We start from the raw sequence: 24790 nt of genomic DNA on the forward strand, positions 1-24790 counted from the left end.
GACGCACCTCCAGAGGTCCATCACCCACAGGGGGCTGACCGCTCTGGACGCGAGGGGCAACCCCATCGAGTGCGACTGCGACTTGTACGAGGCGGTGAAGAGGATGGCAGAGGTGCAGTATTCATCGTCGTCCGGGCCACAGATCGTCGTCGAGTGCGCGATTCCGGAGAGTTTGTCGGGACAGTCCTTGACCAACGTGTCACGCGAGCACATCTGCAAGGAGTCACACACGGCGGTGTACGCGTGCGTAGGGACCGTCGCGGTGGCTCTGATAATCGCCACGCTCTACCTGGGATGCAAGCGCCACCTAGACCCCGTCATCTCCTCCTGCTGCTCCTCCTGTCGCCGCTGCTGCCCCGGCCACAAGTCGGGCCTCAGCTCTCGAATCCGCAGCTCCGATGCCCAGCACGATAGCTACATCTACAGGCCGAGCCCTCGGCGAGAGAGAGAATTCGGCGGAGGAGGTGACCGGGCGAACGCCGGCACGTGTGACCCGAGCCCCTACGAGAATTGGCCCCTCGCAAAGGCGTCCTCGTCCTCGTCGGCCTCGTTGTCCGCAGAAGCATCGGCGGCGACAGCAGCGGCGGCGGCGTCAGGCCCGGGTGGATCGCGGTCAGACCTCTCGGCCGCGGTGTCGGCGGGGTTCGATCGGCGCGCCGGGTTGCTGCTGCAGCTGGGCACGGAACGCCCCGAGTCCGAGTATCAGAACCTCCCCACGCCGAACAGATCCAAGGAGCATGCGCCGACGATGGCGGAGGAGACGGATGTGCACGTGGAAGGTGAAGATGAGCAGGAGGAGGAGGAGGTGGAGGTGTCCATATACGTGAATCTACCCGCGCCAGATCATTACTACAGCCTGGTGCCACCCGTGCACGTGTCGGATGACGATGGTGGCGGTGGTGTTGGTGGTGGTGGCAGTGCCGGCGAGCAGGAGGTGAGGAGATAGGGCAAGTTGAGGAAGCCGTGATGGGAGAGCCAAGGACGGCGGTCGCTTCTCCAGATGAATTGAAGATCGGCGGTGCCTGGTGATGGAGAGATTGTTGGGGTACGTGGCGGCGGTGATGGTGTTGGTGGACGTCTTTTTCAAAAACATGACCGGGATGGAGCGTTTTTTTTTCGTTTGTATCGATTTATTTTTTTCTTGTTAAACTTGTTTACCCAGGAAAGTTTGACATAGCCTCGTGACATTTATTTTATTTTCAGGAGGGTTCTGATCGCTCCCGCGTGTATAATCCAATAAACTTTTTTTTTTATCAAACTTATCAAATTTGCCACCGTGACGCTGGCACGCAGTGGCCTACTCTTGCCAGTGACGCCACGGGATCTTCAAACGACCACTGTGCGTATTTTGACGGTCAATACACCCGGCGTATTAATTGGGGCCGCCGTTTTTATTTGAACCGCGACGACTCTCCAACAACGAGCCGCGAACGCGCTCCCGCTGGGCCGTGTCACTGCCCATCGATGGTTCTGGAATGTTGTCGTCATCATCGTCAGCGTCATTAGCAATAGCAGCGTCGTCATAATCAGCAGCGTCGTCATTATCAGCATCAGCTTACAATCATCACCACCACCGTCAATGATTATTCGCATTATCAGCAAGAGCAGCAGAAATCGCCGCCACTATCGACGAATCATCAACACGAGGGTATTAAAACCACCTCACATCCAGTTCTGGATCATGCTAGTCGCAAAAGTAGCTACATATGCTACGGGCCCCGCACTTTCAAGGGCCCCACGTTAAATGATTTCAAGCTATCAATTCCGGTTCAGTGATTCTGCACTTGCTCTATTACTATAGTACTATACTGCCTTCAACTTTTATGAACGACTAGGTGTTTAAGGTTAGCTATTTGTCGTATTTAACACGTAGGCTTTCGCGACCAATATTAATCATCAAGGTTTTTAAGTTAGATCGCGTTATTTATAAATGTGTCGTAACCCTCCACCACCCGACACGGCCAGTGAGTAAAAAATGTGTCACTTTGACAAAAGACAAAATTGTTCACTACTTTAGCCTCGTAAGATTTGGTACTGTACACACAATTCAAAAACTAGTATCTTGCACTAAAGACGAATTACCTAAATTAATAACAGAAGGTGTATATCGGATTAATTTTTTATGTGGCAGATGCTATATTTGACAGATGGGACGTAACATCAGCGTAAGACTAAAATAACACCAAATAAATATTAAATTATCTCAAACACAACTGTCGGCAGTGGCAGAACATGCTTGCCAACAGGGACACTCAATTGATTTTGATAACGTTGAAGTGTTGTGTAAAACGAATTATTACTGGCCAAGACTAATTAGAGAATCCATTGAAATTGAGAGAAACAGAAATAACTTTAATCGCTCTGACAGCTACAGGCTTAGTGCGGCCTGGAAGCGTATTATTAAATAATACATATTACAATTCCTTATAGGGGAAACGCATACTAATTAACTGATTACAAACGTAGTATATAATTACAATAACCATCTCCTCCCCTCCGCCCCCTTCTGATCTCTGCACCTGCTTGGGTATAATAATTGGGCTAAGTTGTTGAATAATACACATTGCAACTAATTACTAATCTACAACTGATTACTAATCATAACAATTGACTGATTACTAATCTATTATATAATTACAATACCCCCCCCCCTCCGCCTCAAATCACTGCGCCTGAATGGGTTTCACTATTCTGGCAAATTGCCGGATCGAAACGTCGTACTACTCAAAAATTGTAAATGTTGTGGATTCACTCTTCAACACACCGGTGGGCTAAAGTAGTGAACTATTTGTCTTTTGTCCACGTGACACATTTTTTACTGATTGGCCGTGTCGGGTGGTGGAGGATTGCGACACATTTATAAATAACGCGATCTAACCCAAAAACCTTTATTATGATTTGTTGTATTATCTGTCTGTATAGCAAATAAAAACATACAATTACTTTACTGTGCAAGTAAAACATTTTGTGTTCTAATATTTACGTGTTTTATTTTTTATTTAGGGCCGCTTTATAACATATGCTACAGGCCCCGCACTAGCTTAATCCGGCACTGCTCACATCGTCATCATCATCGGCTCCAACTCATGATAATGATTCATCAGCTGCACCCAATCATCATCAGCAACTGGTAGCCATTAATCAGCAGCATTGAACAATCAATCATCATTAGCCCCGCCATCGAGCCATCATCATCCGCATCACTGTCATCGGGAAATTATCATCATTACCAACAGCCAGTCATCATCATCCCTCCGTGGTCTCTAAATTGGTTACAAATCGAGGCCTATCCGGACGTTGTGTGGCGAGTGTTCTCACCAGGAGTTGGTGAAACGCTCCCGAAATCTCCCATCAAAAGTAAAAGCGTTAGAGGCACGGCCTTGAAATCGATCACATTCTCACTGCTCGGGGAGGGTCTCCCACTCGTGGGAGCCTCTGGAGAGAGGCTATTCTTGGCCTACTCTTCCACTCTGGACATGTGTCAGGGAAGAGGTGTAGTCATTCCGCACATCACTGATGAGGAATTTGTTTAAAGAAATCCGAGTTCTCCTTCAGCGCCACTGGCTCCCCATTCACGACACCGCTGTCTTTTCAAATATGACCGCTAGTTCGTGGGTCCCTTCATGCCCTTGCCACACCTCATATCGCCTCTGTCATCTCCTTCCATGCCCCCTCTCGTCCTGCAATCTCCTCTCTCTCTCTCTGTCCCTCCTCACCGTGCCCAGTCCCCGTGTTTGATCCCTCTCCTTCCTTGCACCCCTCCACTGGAATCAACTTATAATAGTAGGTTTTTACCCTTTTAACTGGTACAAAACTGACACCTTTATTCAAGGCATCATGTTTGCAATGACCACAACACAAGTAGTCAAAAAAGCAAACAAAAAGAAGCAACTCTGATAAAGATGATAATATGCACTGTCCTTATCATCTTTATCAGAGTTGCTTCTTTTTGTTTGCTTTTTTGACTACTTGTGTTGTGGTCATTGCAAACATGATGCCTTGAATAAAGGTGTCAGTTTTGTACCAGTTAAAAGGGTAAAAACCTACTATTATATTTTGCCACTGGTAAAAGAGATCTCATAGTGGAATCAACTTCCCCTGTGCATTACGCAGTCCTCCTCCTTAACCTCTTTCCGTTCCTCTCTTAAAGCCTCGCCACGTCCCCATTCCCTTCCTCTTCCCTCCCTTATCCTCTCCACTCCTTCCTGCCCCCCCCCATAGCCAGTTCGTGATCCCAAAGTACCCCCCTCTCTCGCTGCTGTCACTCATTCCTCGATCCTTGTTACGCCCCTGGCACCTGCGCCGTTCCATTCCGCGTCACCGTATCGTGAGGCGCGTCGCGAAGCGCCTTGAGTGGAGGCGCTCTTTAAATACGACTTGGATTCGATTGCACTGCTGCCCCAAGAGGGACTGTGGTCGTCTCAAAGCCGCCCCACTTCCACTGCCCCCCCCCCAACTCACCCCTCCCCACCCCCTGCTGACCCCCCCGCCCACCCCCACAACCTCCACCTAAAACAGCCCAACCCACCCCTGTGTACAAGGGGGAGTGGTGCGGTGCTGGGCCAACACGAGAGAGGCGAAGGCCTTCAAAAGGGAAAGGTGCCGAAACGTAAGAGGCTGCGGGTGGTGGAGGGGTGGGGTGGGGGGTAGCAAGCGGAGGGTCTTCTCTTGTCTTCAGCCGTCCTCGATCAGAGGGGTTGAACCGCAACCACGGCCAATCCTTCGCCACTGACTCATGTCCCCTACCTATCCTCTCGTTGTCTGTTCCGGCGTGAGCCTCGTCCACCACGCTTTGACGTTATCCATCCGCGGAATCCCTCTGTGGTCTTCCTCGCGCACGTGAGCCGAGCATTGTGCCCTGTACAATCCCCCTTTTACAAACAAAAGGCCAGACGGCTTAATGGGAGAGAGGCCCCAAAGAGGACGTGGCCAACAGAGGTCTTGGCCTTCCCTACAGAGGTTTTGGCCTTCCCTACAGAGGTTTTGGCCTTCCCTACAGAGGTTTTGGCCTTCCCTACAGAGGTTTTGGCCTTCCCTACAGAGATTTGGAGCTTCCCTACAGAGGTTTTGGCCTTCCCTACAGAGGTGTGGACCTTCCCCGTGACTTCAAGTGATACGAGCATAGAATCGGACACCTGTGGCAGGCAGCAGCGTGACTTCAGTGCTGTAGACGCGGCCGCAGGTCAACTTAGTAGTTTACATTGTACTGTATATGTAATGGATTCAACTGAGTCTCAGACGTAGACTTGGAGGCAACACACACGGGGTAACTTCCCCTTAACAGAATAACAACCTATGGTGGTGACCACCAGGTTAACTACACTAGTAACTACACTAGTGACAACGTAACTGGTGTAGTTAACCGGGTGATAACCACCAATCTAGCTACACTAGTCACTACGTAACTGCTACTACGGACCGGGACCAACAGCTTCAGCCCGGGTCCACATATTGGAGACTCGTTGAACGTAGAACGAAGACGAAGGTTTCTTACAGGATGAACAACAACCGGGACCCGGCTGATATTCTCTGCGGCGTGGCCGGCTCCGCCCTTGGCAACGTCCACCTTCCAGAATCCTAGGGAAGGATCTGGGTCCCAATCACGTGACCACCCCTAGCCCCCGCTTGGGGCCCCTTTGTAGACTTAACTGGTCACGTGTCCTCCTGGGTCAACCAGAGTGCCATGGCCTCGAGTAACCCCATCCTTCTGCCTGCACCCACACACCCTGCCCTGTAGGGTCGGCACTGCACGTGCCATCTCGCGCGATCAATCAGCGCTCACCGGGCCCCTCTAGGGCTGGTACTACACCCACAACGCGATGTCGCTCCACCGCACGCCGTGCCCCTCTCGAGCCGGCACTGCACCCAGCATGTTGACATCCAGCGATGTCACTACATATATAAGAGTAAAACAATAACCTGTCTGTTATATTAGAGTAATACCGAATAATGGTTAAATACGGCTCTGTCACTCCACTGCTGGATGAAGGCCTTCCCCCACGTCATGTCCGTAACGGACACGTTGATTGACTATACTTCACCACTTTGATCGGTGCAGATTGTTGATGAATGGATCGGTGCTGCACAGGATCGGTTCAGTTCAGATATCACTCTCCACTGCTTGTTGTTGTTGTTGTTGGCCATGAGCCGGGAATTAAACTCGGGTAGCTTGAGCTGCCAACAGTTTCCCGAGCTCTGCGGTCCTCTGTATATTCAGTTATTGGCCAAATAATGAGTGCCTACATTTAGCAGGAAACTGAAACTACAAATTATTGATACACATTTTTTTATTTTACCAGGTAAGACCCACTGAGCTATATGGATATTTTGCAGAAGTGACCTGGCCACAAGTGACAGCTCAGCGAGGTGGCTTGTCATCACGTGGAAATGTATAGCAGCAAAATTACTCTAAACGCGTGTTCATACATGTGGAGGGAAAAACCGGAGGACCCGGATAAAAATGCACGCGACCACGGGGAGAGAGAGAGACACTGCAAACTCCCCAAATATACAGCAGCAGGTGTCAAGGGTCGGGATCGAACCCACGACCTCCTGTATACCAGGCGAGGTAGTTAACATCTCGTGGCGCCCTACGGTGGCGAGATGAACACTCACGCGTGCGAGGGGGAAACACTCTATCTCATACAGACGGTGGAGTCCACATTTGTGTTGTACCGCCCTCTCCTGGCGAGCCAGGGTTATGACACCTAGACACCCACGGGAAGAAGGGAGTTTCACAACGTGTGTGCGGTGATCCACCAACCCTGGCTGCCTCCAAAGTGCTCCGTTACAGACCACGTGCTAAGCAACCGCCGTCCGGCATTGGGCGGTGCCTGCAGCTCGCTAACCGCTGCGCCACCACTCCCAATCCGCTCTGATCAGCATGGTTGGCTACGTACGGTGCGAAAGAAGTCCAACGTTAACAGTTAAAATGCGCGGAGTTATTAATAATCGGTTTCGTGATTGCGTCATATTTATCCACAATAGTTCAATAAATGTGTTTGGCATTATCTGCGTGACATCTCGTCCGGTCACATTTATTTACAGAGTAATCGTCCAAGGAGGCAATGCCGCCGTGGTGTAAGGTGGTGACCACGTGGCGACATGCAACCCAGGGTCAATGGGTTCACACTACAGTCCAGTCGATGATCGACGGCAGGTCACGTGTGATGGTGGGGTAAGGTGTGGGTACTCTCACCTCCTCCTAAGACGGCTGGCGAGCGTGGAAGAGTAGGCCAATACAGTCCGTTCGCCTATAGCGCGTGCTTTCATCAAGCGAATTGGACATTTTCGATTAAAAGCTTTCGTGACTGCAGGGATTCATCTTCTTGGTTCTTTCGGTCAAGTCACGTAGAAGGGAAATAATAAAATAATAAAAATAAAACATAAAATAAAATTCTCACGACGTTTCGGCCACAACGCAAGACGCTGTCTTTCCGACAGACCTGTTCTTCACCTGAGGACGGCTGCTTGTGTTGTGGCCGAAACGTCGTGAGAATAATTTTATTATGTTTTATTTGTATTATTTTATTATTTCCCTTCTACGTGACTTTACCGAAAGAACCAAGAAGACGAATTGGACATGATGCCATGGGACGTACAACGTACTAGGGAATGCATTCTTCGTTCATAACGTGGATGCGATTTGGACATAACGCGATTGAGTGAGCAGAACTACGTCGCAGCGCGAGTATGAATCAGCGGCTGTGCGGCTGCCTCGGTGTAGCATCATCGCACAAGGCAATTGGGATGCTGCTGGATGCTTCTAGATGCTACCCACGAGCCTCGGTCTTTGCTCAGCCTGCGTGCGCATCTCACGGTGTTCTCGCGGACTGTGCCTTACCCCAATATTATCTACTAGGGGTTTGTTCGGGGTCGCCTGGGTCGCCCCTCACAAACATTGACGGCCTTCGGCCAGGAAAGTCACGAAAAAAGTTGCACACGAACGACGCATTCACACAAGCACCCGATGCTCCGTTTTGAAGTTTTAAAATGAAACATCTTTGAATTGTTTTATACTCCATGGGAACCTCATTTGCCAGTAAAAATATGATAATTGTTTTTTTACCCTTCTATCTGGCAACAAAACTGACACCTTTTTACAAGGAGTCATGTTTGCATAGACCACAATACCTGCAGTCATAATGCAAACAAAAAACATAACTCTGATAATGTATGCACTGTCCTTGAAGTTGATTGGTCCACACCCGAGACAGCTTTCCTTAGAGCCTAGTCTCACATGGGTTGGACCAGATGACGCCAAAAGGCGCACAACTCAAAGACAACGCACCATCAGAGTATGAGAGCTTGGTGTAAATGCTTTACCCCGAGCTCTCATACTCTGATGGTGCATTGTCTTTGAGTTGTGCGCCTTTTGGCGTCATCTGGTCCAACCCATATGAGACTAGGCTCTAAGGAAAGCTGTCTCGGGTGTGGACCAATCAACTTCAAGGACAGTGCACATTATCAGAGTTATGTTTTTTGTTTGTATTATGACTGCAGGTATTGTGGTCTATGCAAACATGACTCCTTGTAAAAAGGTGTCAGTTTTGTTGCCAGATAGAAGGGTAAAAAACCAATTATCTTGTTTTATACTCTTTGGTTCTTTCGGGAAAGTCACGTAGGTATAAAATAAAATGAAACACGACATTTCGGACGCAACACAAGCGTCCATCATCAGTCTGCCTCAGCAGCAGACCATGCTTTTCCACCTCAGCAGCAGATCACGCTTTCCCACCTGATGATGAATGCTTGTGTTGCGCCCGAAACGTCGTGACTTATTTTATTTTCTTACCCACGTGACTTTACCGAAAGAACCAAAGAGTATGGATTCCTGTAGTCACGAAAGCTTCAAATAAAGATTGAATTGTATTATGGTTTGAATTAGATAATTGTATTCCTTCATTAAAAGCTTATATCATTTTACATCTGGAAGACTTCATTGAAAAGGACGTTTCGTGTGAATTTTCTCTCGTCGTTAAGTAGATGGCCTTGGCGGGGGTTCGGTTCGATGCGGACTTTCACCCGTTTGGGATTGCGGGATCGAGATAAGGTGACACGGAGCTGGCCGTGCGAGAAGACCGCCGTCTGCGGATCGATTCCAACGTGATCGAACGTCTGTCCCTGTGCCTCCGTCGTTCATGCAGGGGGCGCGTAGGTTTGCAGCGCCCCCTGCATGAAAACGACGGGAAGTGCAACATTCATCACAGATAGATAAAGTTGTGAGCTTGTATAAGAGCATTAAAAGGCGGTGTTCATCAGGATGCAGTCTGTTCTCCGCGTTATCGGAGAACAGACTGCATCACCCTCCAGAGGAGTGTTCTTGACTTATTTTTCAGAAGAGGGGGGGGGGTACTTTTGCCGATTGGGGTTTGACAGCAGCACGATGATGTTTTCACATTTGTTGATGCTGCTGGAGGTTTCGAGATGTTACCCACATTTGTGAAAACCCCATTGCAACGCGGATGATGCCGTCTAGTGGCGGGTGGTGTGTACAGCAGTAGCAGGCCACCAGAGACCACCAATGCAGCCTTGCACCACCCCATTCGGGTTCTCAAGCGTTCAAAAATGCACAGTGTTAATAAATACATAGGAGGAGGTTTGATGAAACTAAGTGGTTTGGCGTCATCTGGTCCAACACCATGTGAGACTAGGCTCTAAGTAAAGCTGTCTCAGGTGTAGACCAATCAACTTCAAGGACAGTGCATACATTATCAGAGTTGTGTGTTTTGTTTGCATTATGACTGCAGGTATTGTGGTCTATGCAAACATGACTCCTTGTAAAAAAGGTGTCAGTTTTGTTGCCAGATAAAAGGGTAAAAAAACAATTACAGTAAAACCTTGGATTGCGAGTAACTTGGTCTGCGAGTGTTTTGCAAGACGAGCACATTTTTTTAATGAATATTCATTTGATAAACGAGCGAGGTCTTGCAATACGAGTAGTACGTGTATACGCTTTGTCTGCCGAGCGTCACGTGATCACAACTCATATACGAGTGCTTTGATATACGAGTGCTTTGGATTACAAGCACGTTTCCGGAACTAATTATGCTCGCAATCCAAGGTTTCACTGTATCATATTTTGTACTGCCAAATGAGGTACCAATGGTGTAAGTGGCTGTACTCACGTGCCCGTGCTTAATCTGTGCTTCGATGATTTCGCTTTAAAACAAAAAATCTGGCCACGTCTCGCACTCCCCCCAGAAAGGGCATCTCGCACCCCCAGGTTAAGAATCAGAAATCAGAATCAGAAAGGGTTTTATTCGCCATGAAAGTTTGCACAAACAAGGAATTTACTATGGCAGGAAGGTGCATACATTCAACATGTAGGAATCTTAAAACTTAAATAAGTGGTATACAGTCTAACTATACTAAAATTACAAAGTCTAACTAATACTCAGGGGCTAAAGTATGTACATTTTTGAATAAGTATACAATATAAAATGTAAACTCGCCGTAATATACAATCCTAAAATACAAATAGGGTAACATGTTGTAAATATGGCAAGGTGTAAAATTTTTAAAGAAGAATAAGAACCGCTGCTCGAGAGGGAGGTTGGAGCTCTCTGGAGGTCACTCGAGTGTGGACCCTTCCGCCAGCAGTTGCGCGAGCTGGCAAATTGCAGGACTGCGCCTGTGTATCTTTATCAACCTCAGGCCAGAGATGAGAGGCAACAAACATTTCGATTGCCCGAGCAGTTGGACTGTTAACGCACGTCAATCGACTTAGAGAGATGCAATCACGACAGAGGTTGGTGGGTGTTGTGCTCGCGCAATCACCGCTCTAATTGCGTCCCACCACCTGGCCTTCTAGACTCACACGGAGACCCCATAGCCTCACGTAGAGACCTGCATAATCCTATAGATTTATACAGAGACCCGTCGACTCACACACAGACCCGTACTCACACAGGGACCCATCGACGCATACAGAGACCCACGGAAGACCTATAGACGACTCACATAAGAGACTCAAAGACTCGCACAGAGACCCATAGACAACTCAAATAGATACCCATAAACGACTCACACAGACCCAAAGACGACTCAAACAGATGCCCATAGACGACTTACACATAAACCCATAGACGACTCACACAAGAAACCCATAGTCTCACACAAGAGACCCATAGTCTCACCCAGAGACCAATAGACTCACTTAACGACCCATGGACTCACACATAGACCCATAGACTCAACGATACATGGACTCATACATAGACCCATAGACTCACACATAGACTCACACATAGACCCATAGACTCACACATAGAGATATTCTTAGGTTTTTTCGGTAAAGTCACGTAGGTAAAAAAAAAATTAATAAAAGTAAAATAAAAATTAAATATAAATCACGACGTTTCGGAGGCAACACAAGCTTCCGTCTTCAGGTGGAACCGTCACAGCACGATAGCTGTATCAAGTGACACAGCTATTATTAATTTTAATTTTTTTTACCTACGTGACTTTACCGAAAAAACGTAAGAATATGAATCCTTGCAGTCATGAAAGCTTCAAATCTAGAATCCCACATAGAGACTCACAGATCTGCCCTATCCGATCTTTGGGTATTTCCTTCCCCATCGGCCGCCGATCTCGTGGAGATCACCAATCACTGCCTGTCTCGCGGACCGGCGCGGCACCACGCTGGGCGAGCGGCGACCCCCCCTCCCCCACAATCATTGACAAGGTGATCACCACTCGATAATTAATCGATAACAACACCGATCGCCTTCGCACGAAGTGGAACTGGAAGCGGGACCCCTCCCGAGGATGTTACGTTTGTGGGCAGTGCAGCAGAACGCAACGGCTGTGCGTTCGCCGCTAGTTGTTGCTGAGGTTGGCGGTTCGAACCGAGCGGCCGCCCTGACTAATACTGCCGGTGTTAATAACCTGTACATAATGCATAGCTGTCAACCCACACGGTTTACCCCGTATTCTTGTACAGGGGAAATTGAGTTTTCAGGTCCATACGGTGTACAGCCGTTTCAATACGAGCAACAATGTTTGTCTGTTTGTTTGTGTTTCTCACCTTGTGATGTGACTTTGTAGGATGCACGTTGAGCTGTATAAAGTCCACGGGGTGACCAGTGAGGTCTGATTTGTTCTGTAACAAGGTAGGCACGGATAAGGGGTTGACAGGTTTGCTAATGGCAATAGAGTACCTTACTCCTGCACACACCGCCTGTGGGCGTTAAAGATCCTGTGGCGTAATGCGCAAGAGCCGCTCATTGTGTGCCGGCGTCAGGGTCCAAATTGGGAACATTTACACCGCAACATAATACCCAACGGCGATCACGCACTGCACTCAACGCATCCTACTGGCAGACTAAAGCCCCTCTACGTACGGTGCGAACGAAGTTAAACGTACATACAGGCCACTGACTTGCACGTGAGACTCACGCTTGCTCCGCCTCAAGTCATCACCCTCGTTTACTACAAAAAACACATTGTCCTGCAGAGGGAGCTGGTAGGATCGTTGGGTTGCTCGGTCAATGGCCAAGGTCAACGGCGGCGTGGTGTATTCCGCAAATATGGCCGACTGTGAGGGGGGCACAAGCCGGCGTGAGTAGGTGAAACGTTGAGTTTTATAAGGGCACCACGGGGTGACCAGCCCCTCCCCTCCCCACCCAGCCCCACCCATCCCACCCCCCACCCAGCCCCTTCCACCCCCCACCCAGCCCCTCCGCACCCTCCCCTCGCCACCCAGCCCCTCCCCACCCTCCTCTCCCCAACCAGCCCCTCCCTCCCCACCCAGCCCCTCCCTGCACGACGGACGGACGGACACAATAATCCCCTGTGGGCTGGTGTAACCAGGAGGTTCCTACCAGTATTAACTTGAAACGTGACTCGTGTCTTCACCAAAGGGGCCGTCCATAAATGACGTCACGCACCTAGGGGAGGGGGGGTCAGACATTTGTGACAATGTGTGACGAGGGGAGGGGGTTTGAGAAATGTGACGTTACATCAAATTGCGCAACTTTAAATAAATATAGACAACACATTTTACTTAATTAAATTGACTTTTTAAAACAGGTCCCTGCGGGATGGGCTGGTAGGAACGAATATCCAAAGAATATAAACATCATGTATTATTACACTTGTTTAGCCAGGAAAGCCTCAGATAGTGTTAAGGATTTTGTAGGGTCCTGCCAAGTGTTTGCAGTAGGGGGCGATGCTGCTACACCTAATCGGACGATACGAAGGGAGAGTTTGAGGCCTAGTTCTAGGCTTTAGGCCTAGCTGTATGCTTTAGGCCGCTGTGAGTTAATTTTTAATTTAAATGTTTTAATGATTAATGTAAAAGCTTTAAATGTAAATGTTTCTATTTAAAAACATCAGGGAATGTAACATTGTTAAACATTAACTCCCTTTCACACACGCGGGGGTACGATACGAAGGGAGAGTTTGAGGCCTAGTTCTAGGCTTTAGGCCTAGCTGTAGGCTTTAGGCCGCTGTGAGTTAATTTTTTATTTAAATGTTTTAATTTAAAACTATCTCAGGGAATGAGTTAATTTTTAATTTAAATATTTTAATTAAAAACTATCTCAGGGAATAATTTAAATGTTTTAATTAAAAACTATCTCTGGGAATAAAAAAACTATCTCAGGGAATTATAAGGGAATGTTACACTTGTTTAGCCAGGAAAGCCTCACTGAGTCTAAAGGTTTTTGTAGGGTCCTGCCAAATGTTTGCAGTAGGGGGCGATGTTGCTATACGGACGGACGGACGATATAATCTATTGTAGGCTGGTTCACTTCGTTCCTACCACTATAAATGTTTTCTCCTACAACATTAGAGTGCAGCGCCACAATAAATACGCACTACAATGAAAATAGTTTAAAGCGATTTGAAGCATTTTTTTTATGTTTCTGGGGGGAGGGAGCAGAGCTTTGTGACGTCATATTTGAGGGGGGGGGGGTCTGATTTTTTGTGACGCCGTGTGACGAAGGGGGGGGGTAAAAAATCGTCCAAAATCGCGTGACGTCATTTATGGACAGCCCCAAAGCCTGCACTGACCCGCGCGGTGGTCAAATAGGGGAGGCTCTCATCCAGCGGAGCATTGAGACAAAGAACTGCACAGTCTACAATGCCACACGGTATTCCACACGCGGCATTGAGGCAGGTCTCGCGGATTCCAATCGCAATGCGAAACTCCACGTGTCGCGAGAACCCTAAGGATCGTTACATATTCTTGGTTCTTTCGGTAAAGTCACGTAGAATGGAAATAATAAAAAATAAAATATTTTATTATGCTTTATTTTAATTTAAATGTTTTATTTTATTATTTCCATTCTACGTGACTTTACCGAAAGAACCAAGAAGATGAATCCCTGCAGTCACGAAAGCTTTAAATCGAAATTTAATCGTTACATGTTGTCAAGCCCACTTGCTTATGCGCGGTGGGAAATATAAACTCACCTGACCGCCCCTCGCTCTGTTAACGCGGCCGCCCACCCACTGCGGCGTTTATATTTCATAGACCGCTTAGGTAAAGTTGTGGCCCGCGCTCAATTGGCTCTGCCGGTGTCACGTGGTGCGGTGTCCGGTTTATTTTTGCCCGAATCACGGCAATTAAACGTTTTCAGAATGTTAAAGTTTAACATTGATTAATGTGCTTTACAAAAAAAAGGTAAGCCCAATCGCTTTAAAAATACCGTATGTTGGTGTGAAGTGTGATTAGTTTGAAAGAATTGATTTTCTTTCGCGAAGGAAATTACCTCAGATTGTAATTAATTACCTCGGATTAACGGTGATTGAGTAATGCCGGCGAATTTTTAAGTATAATTTACGTGAAGTGTTAAAAATGCGTAACTTTGCATAGTGCGTGCGATCATAATCATAATTTGTGTTTTTTCGGGCAAAGAGTTAATCTTACCACTGACAATAATGTTTTTATATCGTGTTCGGATCATAAGACGCACCGCAAATCGCGTAAACTTCTCGCGTTTAATATGATTATGTACACAAACATTCGTGTTGTTTAATTTTAGCACTTATATAATAACAATTATAATAAAGTTGGGGAAAACCTGGCCGTGCGTCTTATCGATTACGTGGTGGGGGAGAACTTTCATCCAGCAGTGGATAACGACTCGCAGTGGTGAAGTCACGTACTGGTAGGAACCTCCTGGTTACACCAGCCCACAGGGGATTATTGTGTCCGTCCGTCGTGCAGGGAGGGGCTGGGTGGGGAAGGGCTGGGTGGGGAGGGTGGGGTGGGGAAGGGCTGGGTGGGGTGGAGGGTGGGAGGGTGTGGAAGGGCTGGGTGGGGAGGGGCTGGGTGGGGAGGGTGGGGCTGGGTGGGGGGTGGGAGGGGTGGGGCTGGGTGGGGAGGGAGGAGCTGGGTGGGGAGGGGCTGGGTGGGGTGTGGGAGGGGTGGGGTTGGGTGGGGAGGGGCTGGGTGGGGGGTGGGAGGGGCTGGGTGGGGTGTGGGAGGGGAGGGACTGGGTGGGGCTGGGTGGGGGGTGGGAGGGGTGGGGCTGGTTGGGGAGGGGCTGGTCACCCCGTGGTGCCCTTATAAAACTCAACGTTTAACCTACTCACGCCGGCTTGTGCCCGCCCTCACAGTCGGGCATATTTGCGGAATACACCACGCCGCCGTTGACCCTGGCCATTGACCGAGCAACGCAACGTTCCTACCAGCTCCCTCCGCAGGACAATGTGTTTGTTAACGTAATCAAACCCTGGGCCGGTTTAGACTATTAGAGTCTCGGCAGCAGAACCACGTGGGAGCCTCGTTCAGTTTAAAGTTTGTGTTTGGGATTATAACTGTGCTGTCTTTGTAACCACAGTAAAATATAATGGTGTTCACTGTAACTGCGTTGATTATTGTTTTGCAGTTCGGGGCCGTCCATAAATGACGTCACGCACCTAGGGGGGGGGGTCAGACATTTGTGACGATGTGTGACAAGGGGGGGGGGGGGTTGAGACATGTGACGTCACGTAAAAATGCGCAACTTTAAATGAATATAGACAACACGTTCTACTTAATTAAATATGCTTTTTAATCTTTTCTCCTACAACAGCGCCACATTAAATACGCACTACAATGACAATAGTTTAAAGCAATTTGAAGCATGTTTTATTTTTTTTGGGGGGGGGGAGAGCTTTGTGACGTCATATTTGAGGGGTCAGACTTTTTGTGACGCCGTGTGACGGGGGGGGTCAAAAATCGTCCAAAATCGCGTGACGTCATTTATGGACGGCCCCTTACATTGGCTATAGCTCCTGTAATGGGCTTTGTAATTGCAATGGTTTAGTTCTGAGTTGTGCTGAACATTAAACTTGTGTAATTGTTTTTGCAATTGTATTGTGATAGCCCATTAACACAATTATGTTTACAATAATTGCGTTCAGTTTTATTGCGTTGCAATAGTGTTATAACTTTAATCAGTATCATTTTGTGTCAGAATTTTGTTTATGGGATAATTGTGTCTCTATAACTGTCATAGATATACTCTGTCGTAAATGTTCTTTATGGGATTATAATTGTGTTGTCACCATAACTGTATTAAACATAATTATTCGTATCATTGTGGTGACATTTTTGTAATTCTAATTATGTTGTCACTGTGATAAACATAATTATGTATCACAATTGTGTTTATTTTTTACTTAAAACTTTCGTGATTCTAGGAATTCACATTCTTTCGGTAAAATGACGTAAAAAAGTGAATAAAAATAATAAAATAAAAATAATAAAACCACTGTTGACTGTAGCCTGGTTTTAATGTAGACTGTACTCCGATTAAAAACCAGGCTACAGTCTACACTAGTGTTTTTTTTGTTTTTTATTATTCTTTTTTATTATTTTCATTCACTTTTTTCACGTGACTTTGTGAGTGTACCCTGACTAAAAACCAGGCTGCAGTTTACATTAGTGTTTTTTGTTATTTTTCATTTTTATATTTTTAATATAAAATAAAAACGTTTTTATTATTTTTTTAAATATAAAAGTATTAATAAAATCTCAATCCTTTATAACATCCTGCCTCAGCAGCTCTCCCGCTATATTTTTTTACCTGATGACGATTGCTTGTGTTGCGATCGCTTGTGTTGCGATCGAAACGTCGTGATTCTTTATTAATTCCATCTACGTGGCTTTACCGAAAGACCCAAAGAATATGAATTCCTGCAGTCACGAAAGCTTTAAGTGAAGATCGCAATTTTATTGTTAATCATTAATGGGTGGGGGATTAATATTCTTGGTTCTTTCGGTAAAGTCACGTAGAAGGGAAACAATAAAGTAATAAAAATATAGAACAATAAAATTATCACGACGTTTCGACTGCAACACAAGCAATCATCAGATGTTTATGTAATTGAAACGTTTGGGCAGGAGCGTGGCCTGGATCCGGTTCCAAGCCTCGCGAGGCGCGCGTCGGAACCGGTTCCCTGCTTCCTTTTTGAGGGAACCGGGTTACCCGGTTCCTTCACACAGTAGACCCAGGCGAGACACGCGTGGTCGTGGAGGCGAACTTAGACTCACTGGAGACTCACTGCAGACTCACTGCAGACTCCAGGGGAGACACGGAGGGAGACACAGGGGAGAGACAGGGGAGACACGAGGGGAGACACGAGGCGAGACACGAAGGCGAGACACGAAGGGAGACACTAGGGGAGACAAGAGTGAGGGACAGGAGACAACCTTGCGGGCTGGGACACCCCGAGACTGACCTGGAGACGGGAAGACACCGCGTATAAGGCAACTTAAGGGGGGGGGGGGGGGGACAAGACCGAGTGAGACTCGGGTCACTCGAGACATGAGCCGGAGACACTTGGGGGAAGACGAGACGCATTGAGACGCACGTGGGATCGCAGAGACACGGGGCTGGAGACACGCGGAGACACGCAGACACAGCCAGGAGGCGACCTGGTGGAGGGGAGACACGGGGAGAGAGACACGGGGAGAGAGACACGGGGAGAGAGACACGGGGAGAGACACGTGGAGAGAGACACGTGGAGAGAGACACGGGGAGAGAGACACGGGGAGAGAGACACGTGGAGAGAGGAGAGAGACACGTGGAGAGAGAGACACGTGGAGAGAGACACTGGGGGCGGGAGACACGACACCGTTATGTCCGCCTCCGCTGTGTTCATCCTGGACCTCAAGGGGAAGGTAGGAATTGCTGTGCCTGGCTGTGCCTCAGCTATGTGTACATGTGCTTGTGTGGTGTGCTGTGTCTGCATGCCATTGTGTGGTGAGCTTTACTTGTGCTTTAATGGTGAGCTATGCATACATGTCATTGTGTGGTAAGCTGTGTCTGCATACAATTGTGTGGTGTGCTGTCTGCATATTCTTGTGTGGTGAGCCTTGTGCTTTAATGGTGAGATATGCACACATGTAATTGTGTGGTGTGCTGTGTCTGCATATGATTGTGTGGTGAGCTAAGCCTACATGTGCTTGTGTGGTGTGCTGTGCATATCCTTCTGGAATACAGTCTGTTGTTTTGCGATGTATTGAAAGCAGCAGTGCTGTGCCATTGAGCTATGTGCCTATGGGTTCTGCCTACCCGAATGACTAAACCTTACCATGTGCTGCGTCTGTGTATACTGGTCGTACCTGTACACCCTGGATATAGTAGCTATGCCATGGGCTTTAACCGCACACACATGTACTGTGAGCTGTATCTACACTGGCTGGAGACGATGCTAGCTGCTATTCCTGTGGGCTATGGGTTGGGCTATGGTTCGTACTTGCACAACTGCTGCGAGGTAATATGCCATGGACTGTCTGGACTCTCTTGGCAAGGCACTATGCTGTGGGCTTTGTCTATACACTGCTTCGGTACTGCCCCATGGGCAAATCCACATGTAGTTTAGCGGCGTGCGCCGATGGGTTATCATTCCGTCGGCTATGTTTGTATCCTGTTGATAATTATTCTGCTATTGAGCAATGCTTGGCAAGCACGTCTCGTGATTGGATTTTTCTCTTGGCTGGGATTAAGCAATACGTTATGAACTATGCCAGTTACACTGCTGTGTGCTCTGTGCTGTTAGCTGTGTCTGCACTGAATGTTTGTATGTTCATTGGTGAAGTGCTGTACTATGAGCTATCTGCCTCTGCACTATGACTAATCAGTGTGCTACGGGATATACGTGCATGTTAAGGATAAGTACTAGGATACGTTCAATGAATATACACTGGCTAGACACTGCTGTGGGTTATACTGTAACTATATAGTATATATAGTACTGTGGTTATGTTCTATGCTAGAAGCTATGGCTCTACACACTTGCTGGGTTTTGTGCACTGCTCTCTCCCTGTATTCTATAACGAGAGACTACGCTGTTAGCTATGCTTGCACGCTGCTTAGTTCATTACTGTGTGGGCTATGTGTACACGCAACGGACATCCAGTAAGCGACGGGTTACTACTACATGTCCCCTGTGCACTATGACTAGGCACATTGCAGCGAGCCACTGTATACGCGTGCACTCTGCCTTGGCCTAATCCTGGTGGGGATGTGCTTCAAAGTGTCTGCTGTGACCGGCTGAGCGCACGGGAGCAAGTGACCGTGGGCGAATGATCCTTGTCCGCCATCGGTGCTGTCAACTTGCAGGCAAGAGCCTGGCCGCATTTGCTGCTGGGGGTACAAGGGTGTGGCTGGTGTTCATTACCTGTATGTGCACACGCAGTCACGGAGCCAATGCACCGATATGCAGAGTTGTTTTTGTTGTTGTTGTGCGTCGGCGTAAATCGTCGGCCGTGTTATATCCACGGCTGGATTGGAAGGCCATCGCCATCTGCAGTGTTTTTTCTGGAAGACTTTGCTGGGTTTTTTCCCCCAGGATTTTTCTGTTGCGTGTAGTCACTTTAAGATGTTTCTTGTTCATGTTTTTGTTTTGTTGCCGTTGCACCCGAGTCAAGAGCCGCATGGCTCACCGGGTTATACTGTACCTAGTAAATGAAAACTGAGATCTGCCGTGGTCTTGCGACTCGCCAAATTCCTCGAGTGCCTGCATGCGTACGAGCCGATCTCATTGCTCCGTCGTTTCAATGGGTTTGTTCTGCCCTTTGGCTGTCACTCCGTCGTTAGCCTCTACCCCTGGCTCTCATCACTTCTAACTGTGTGTCATGTCCAAGCCCCGCTACTACTGATTTATTTTAGTATTTTTATCTCAACGGTCAGTAAAAGTTCTCCTACATTGTGATGGCATTTGCGCAACCCGTAAACAAAAATCCACGTAATAAAAAAGTGCTTAATGGACAAGTGATAGGGGTGTAGTGGTGCATATCGTGAATCCAGCACTTTAGAGGAAAGGGTTGGTGGATCACACCGAGATTTGTGAAGCTCCCAAACCTTTTGGGTTGTGAGATGGCCAGTAGCTGACTGTAGAGGAAATGGACTTGTAAACATGCCTGGAGATATGAGCTTTAGTCATTTGTAAGTGTCGTAGGTTTTCTCCGGGTGTTCCGAATTCATGGCACACAGAGGCAGATATTAATGGAAATGGCCAAACATGAAAATACACGAGTCTTGAAAACAAAGTCTTGAGACTCGGTCAGGCTTTCCTGGATAAATAAATTGCATTATTGCTGTGCAAAAGGAAGTGGTGGAATTTTCCTCATTATTACGGCGGGGTGAGGTCATTGTAGAGGGTGCTTGCTTAATATTACACCGAGAGACAGACCGAGGAACACGACACGTCAGATAGAGCAACCTCCTGCGCTCGAGACATCGTATTGACTTGTTGAAAAAGTGTAAAGTGGGTTTGTGCACGACCCAGATGGAATGGCAGCCAAAAAAAAAGAGGGAGACTTTTCCGGGAGGATGTCTGTTGAGGATATGGCAGAGGTCGCAAACGGGTTTTGATTCCTTACCCGTACCCGGCCGCACCAGGGTCGCAAACGGGTACCCGTACCCTACCCGATACCCGGCTACCCGTACCCGGCCGGGTATCGGGTAGGGTACGGGTACCCGATTGCGACCTCTGGGATGAAGCCATGTTGCAGGCGCGGGTGGGTTGATTCTAGGAACTTGAATTGTGAGAAGAGACAAGACGTTGGGAAATGAGTGACAAATGGTTACTCACCAGTGACTCACGGCCTACCCGTACCCGGCCGTACCAGGGTCGCAAACGGGTACCCGGCCGGGTACGGGTAGCCGGGTATCGGGTAGGGTACGGGTATCGGGTACCCGATTGCGACCTCTGGGATATGGTAGCGATGAGATCGGCTCGTGAGCAGGACTTGGACACAATGTTTGCGTTGAAGGTCCCTGTTCAAGCTGGGGATATGCGGATGCTTCATCCAGCAGTGAATAGATAATTGGCGTGTTAAGTTGATGGCAGGTGTGAGTATATTCACAAGACAACCTCAGAGTCCATCCACTCCACCAACCTCCACAACCAGGAGTCGAACCAGAGGTGTGGACTCGAGTCATGTGACTTGGACTCGAGTCAGACTCGAGTCATGAATTTGATGACTTGCGACTCGACTTGGACTTGCATAACAATGACTTTGTCCCACCTATGAGATGTGGACTCGAGTCATGTGACTTGGACTCGAGTCAGACTCGAGTCATGAATTTGATGACTTGCGACTCGACTTGGACTTGCATAACAATGACTTTGTCCCACCTCTGAGTAGAACTCACAACCTTTAAGATTGTGAGGCGCTCACTCCCAAACATTGTGTCAACCAGCCGAATACTAAAACGTTCATTAATAAATGTAATTTGCTTTCTCGATAAGTGAATTAGATCATAACTAACTGCAGCTATCTTAGGATTTACTCAAGATATTGACAGTTCTGATTAATGAAGGTTATGCCCTTGAATTTATTTAAATACCGTTTGCTCTCTATACATCGCACCAGGATATGCTCATGTTTGAAAAGCACCGAGCTCATCACAACGACACGAGTTCAAAATATATGCCAAGGTCCACCCAGCCCATCATCAACATGGGCAGCAGGTGGTGTGCGTTGGGAAGACTTGTGGTTCACAGCAAGAATGGCCTGGGTTCGATTCCCGACTTGGGCATCTTTTTGTGTGGCGTTTTTATGTCCCTCCCCTCCCCGTGCTGCCTGGCTTTATTCTGGATGTTTTTCTTACCCTGCCTCCCATAGCTAAAACATGCTCAATGTAACTCGTATTGGCCAAACATCCCAATTGGGTTTAACACGTAGGCTTTCGCGACCAATATCATCCATAATAGAGGTTTCTGGGTTAGATCCCGTAAATATATAAATGTGTCGTCAAAACCCGCCACCACTCGACACAGGAAGGACACGTTCAAAGGGCTCGCATAATGCACATGCATAATGTACGTTGCCTCAGTAATCCCCCCCCCCCCCACATTGTGCAAGAGCGCAGAAGGGTGGTCAACACATCTACGCCTCTATATAAGGAACGAAACAGTAAGACTTCTCCACAAATCTGGCTGTCGCCTGATGAAGCTAGTTGTAATCACTGGCAAAACGTCGTACTCAGTTTGTAAATGTTGTGGCTTGGCTCTCCAACACACCGGTTAGTGTTGTACTAGTGACGAATTGGCACGTTCTGTTTACGTGACAACATTTACTAGTTGGCTGTGTCGGGTGGTGGCGGGTTTTAACCACACATCTATATATTTACGCGATCTAACCCAAAAACCTCTCATGGATCCCAATTGGGATTATGCATAGCATCATTGGACCCTACTGCAAACAAGTCTTGAGACTCGGTGAGGTTTTCCTGAGTGAATAAGCGGAATAATAATACTAATATTTCGATTTAAAGATTTTGTGACTGCAGGGATTCATCTTCTTGGTTCTTTCGGTAAAGTCACGTAGAATGGAAATAATAAAATAATACAAATAAAACATAATAAAATAATTCTCACGACGTTTCGGCCACAACGCAAGCAGCCGTCCTCAGGTGAAGAACAGGTCTGTCGATAAGACAGAATCTGAATGACACGTCCTGGGCTTGGAGCATCTATTTAAGCTGGGAGGGAGGAGGAAGAGCACCTTGACAAAATAATTTGCATATCAAGAGGAATTTTAGCATATTTATGTAATATTACACTATGTATTATTCTACCCACCCTACTGCACACCACACTGCTGCATATTTCCATTCTACGTGACTTTACCGAATGAACCAAGAATAATAATACGAATAGTCTGGCGAAGGTGCGTAAAATTAATACCACTTAGTCAGATTCCACCTCTCTGTGCGAATATGCCATCAATAGCTGTATGAGTAAAAGGTTGGGCCTGCCATGAGAATGGAATTTTTGTAAGAACATAGGGACAATTTGAATTCCACTATATATTCTATGAGACCTCCTTTACCAGTGGCAAAATATAGTAGTAGGTTTTTACCCTTTAAACTGGTACAAAACTGACACCTTTATACATGATGCCTTGTATGAAGGTGTCAGTTTTGTACCAGTTTAAAGGGTAAACATCTACTACTATATTTTGCCACTGGTAAAGGAGGTCTCATAGTGTAAATGCTTACCCCGAGCTCTCAATACTCTGATAGTGCGCTGTTTTTGAGTTGTACGCCTTTTGGCGTCATCTGGTCCAACACCAATGGAGACTAGGCTCTAAGAAAAGCTGTTTCGGGTGTGGACCAATCAACTTCAAGGACAGTGCATATTATTATCATTATCAGAGTTGTTTTTTTTTGCATTTTGACTGCTTGTGTTGTGGTTATTGCAAACATGATGCCTTGTATAAAGGTGTCAGTTTTGTACCAGTTTAAAGGGTAAAAACCTACTACTAGACGTACCTATTGTCAATACACTACTGGATGCGGGCCTTGCCACGCTGTATAGATTGTGGGGATTATTTGACCATACTTCACCATACTGATTCTTGAGCACTACGACCGACTTTTATGGGGCCCATACTCTTTGGTTCTTTCGGTAAAGTCACGTAGGTACAAAATAAAATAAATCACGACGTTTCGGGCGCAACACAAGCGTCCGTCATCAGGTGACTTTACCGAAAGAACCAAAGAGTATGGATTCCTGCAGTCACGAAAGCTTCAAATCAAGATTTTATGGGGCCCATTCTGGGTGATTTGGTTGTAGGTAATGTGCAAGCATTAAAACAAAACATGAAGGGGAAACATAGCCAGGTTTTTAACGTACCAAAAATGACAAGAAAAGCCATTTTCTTCGAATTCGGTATATATATTAAAAATAAACGCAATATATTTCAAGAGCCGCAATGCATTGTGTGATGAATAGGAGAAGGTGGGTCTTTAATAAATAACGTCACCAAGCAGTGCTTAATGAGCCGCACGCAGCTCCAGAGTCGCAGGTTCACCGACCCCTGTCCATGGTGAACTGGGCTCCCATGGTGAACTGGGCTTCCATGGTGAACTGGGCTCCCATGGTGAACTGGGCTTCCATGGTGAACTGGGCTTCCATGGTGAACTGGGCTTCCATGGTGAACTGGGCTCCCATGGTGAACTGGGCTCCCATGGTGAACTGGGCTCCCATGGTGAACTGGGCTTCCATGGTGAACTGGGCTTCCATGGTGAACTGGGCTTCCATGGTGAACTGGGCTTCCATGGTGAACTGGGCTTCCATGGTGAACTGGGCTTCCATGGTGAACTGGGCTTCCATGGTGAACTGGGCTTCCATGGTGAACTGGGCTTCCATGGTGAACTGGGCTTCCATGGTGAACGCTTCCATGGTCATGGGGTCGGCAACCAAAATAGCAAGAGGCGGCATTTTTTTCGAACTCGGTAAAAACAACCGCAATGTCAATCTAGATCTGAAGTTTTCGTGACTGCAATGGTCCATTCTCTTTGGTTCTTTCGGTAAAGTCACGTAGGTATAAAAA

At 47.3% G+C, this 24790-nt stretch overlaps 1 protein-coding gene across 2 annotated transcripts in view; it reads left to right on the forward strand.

The window, feature by feature from the left end:
* Positions 1-17425: 17425 nt before the first annotated feature.
* The window catches only part of LOC144947631 (AP-1 complex subunit mu-1), a 36324-nt gene continuing 28959 nt past the window's right edge, over positions 17426-24790 (forward strand). Inside the window, exon 1 of one of the 2 annotated variants that reach the window (XM_078876847.1) lies at positions 17426-18121. In XM_078876847.1, coding sequence (XP_078732973.1) covers positions 18080-18121 — 42 coding nt within the window. In that variant the 5' untranslated portion in view covers positions 17426-18079. Of the gene's footprint in view, positions 18122-19491; positions 19566-24790 lie in introns of those variants that run through there. The other variant, XM_078876848.1, reaches the window with a different exon arrangement.

Source organism: Lampetra fluviatilis, chromosome 46 (genome assembly GCF_964198595.1).
Source record: "Lampetra fluviatilis chromosome 46, kcLamFluv1.1, whole genome shotgun sequence".
Taxonomy (NCBI): domain Eukaryota; kingdom Metazoa; phylum Chordata; class Hyperoartia; order Petromyzontiformes; family Petromyzontidae; genus Lampetra; species Lampetra fluviatilis.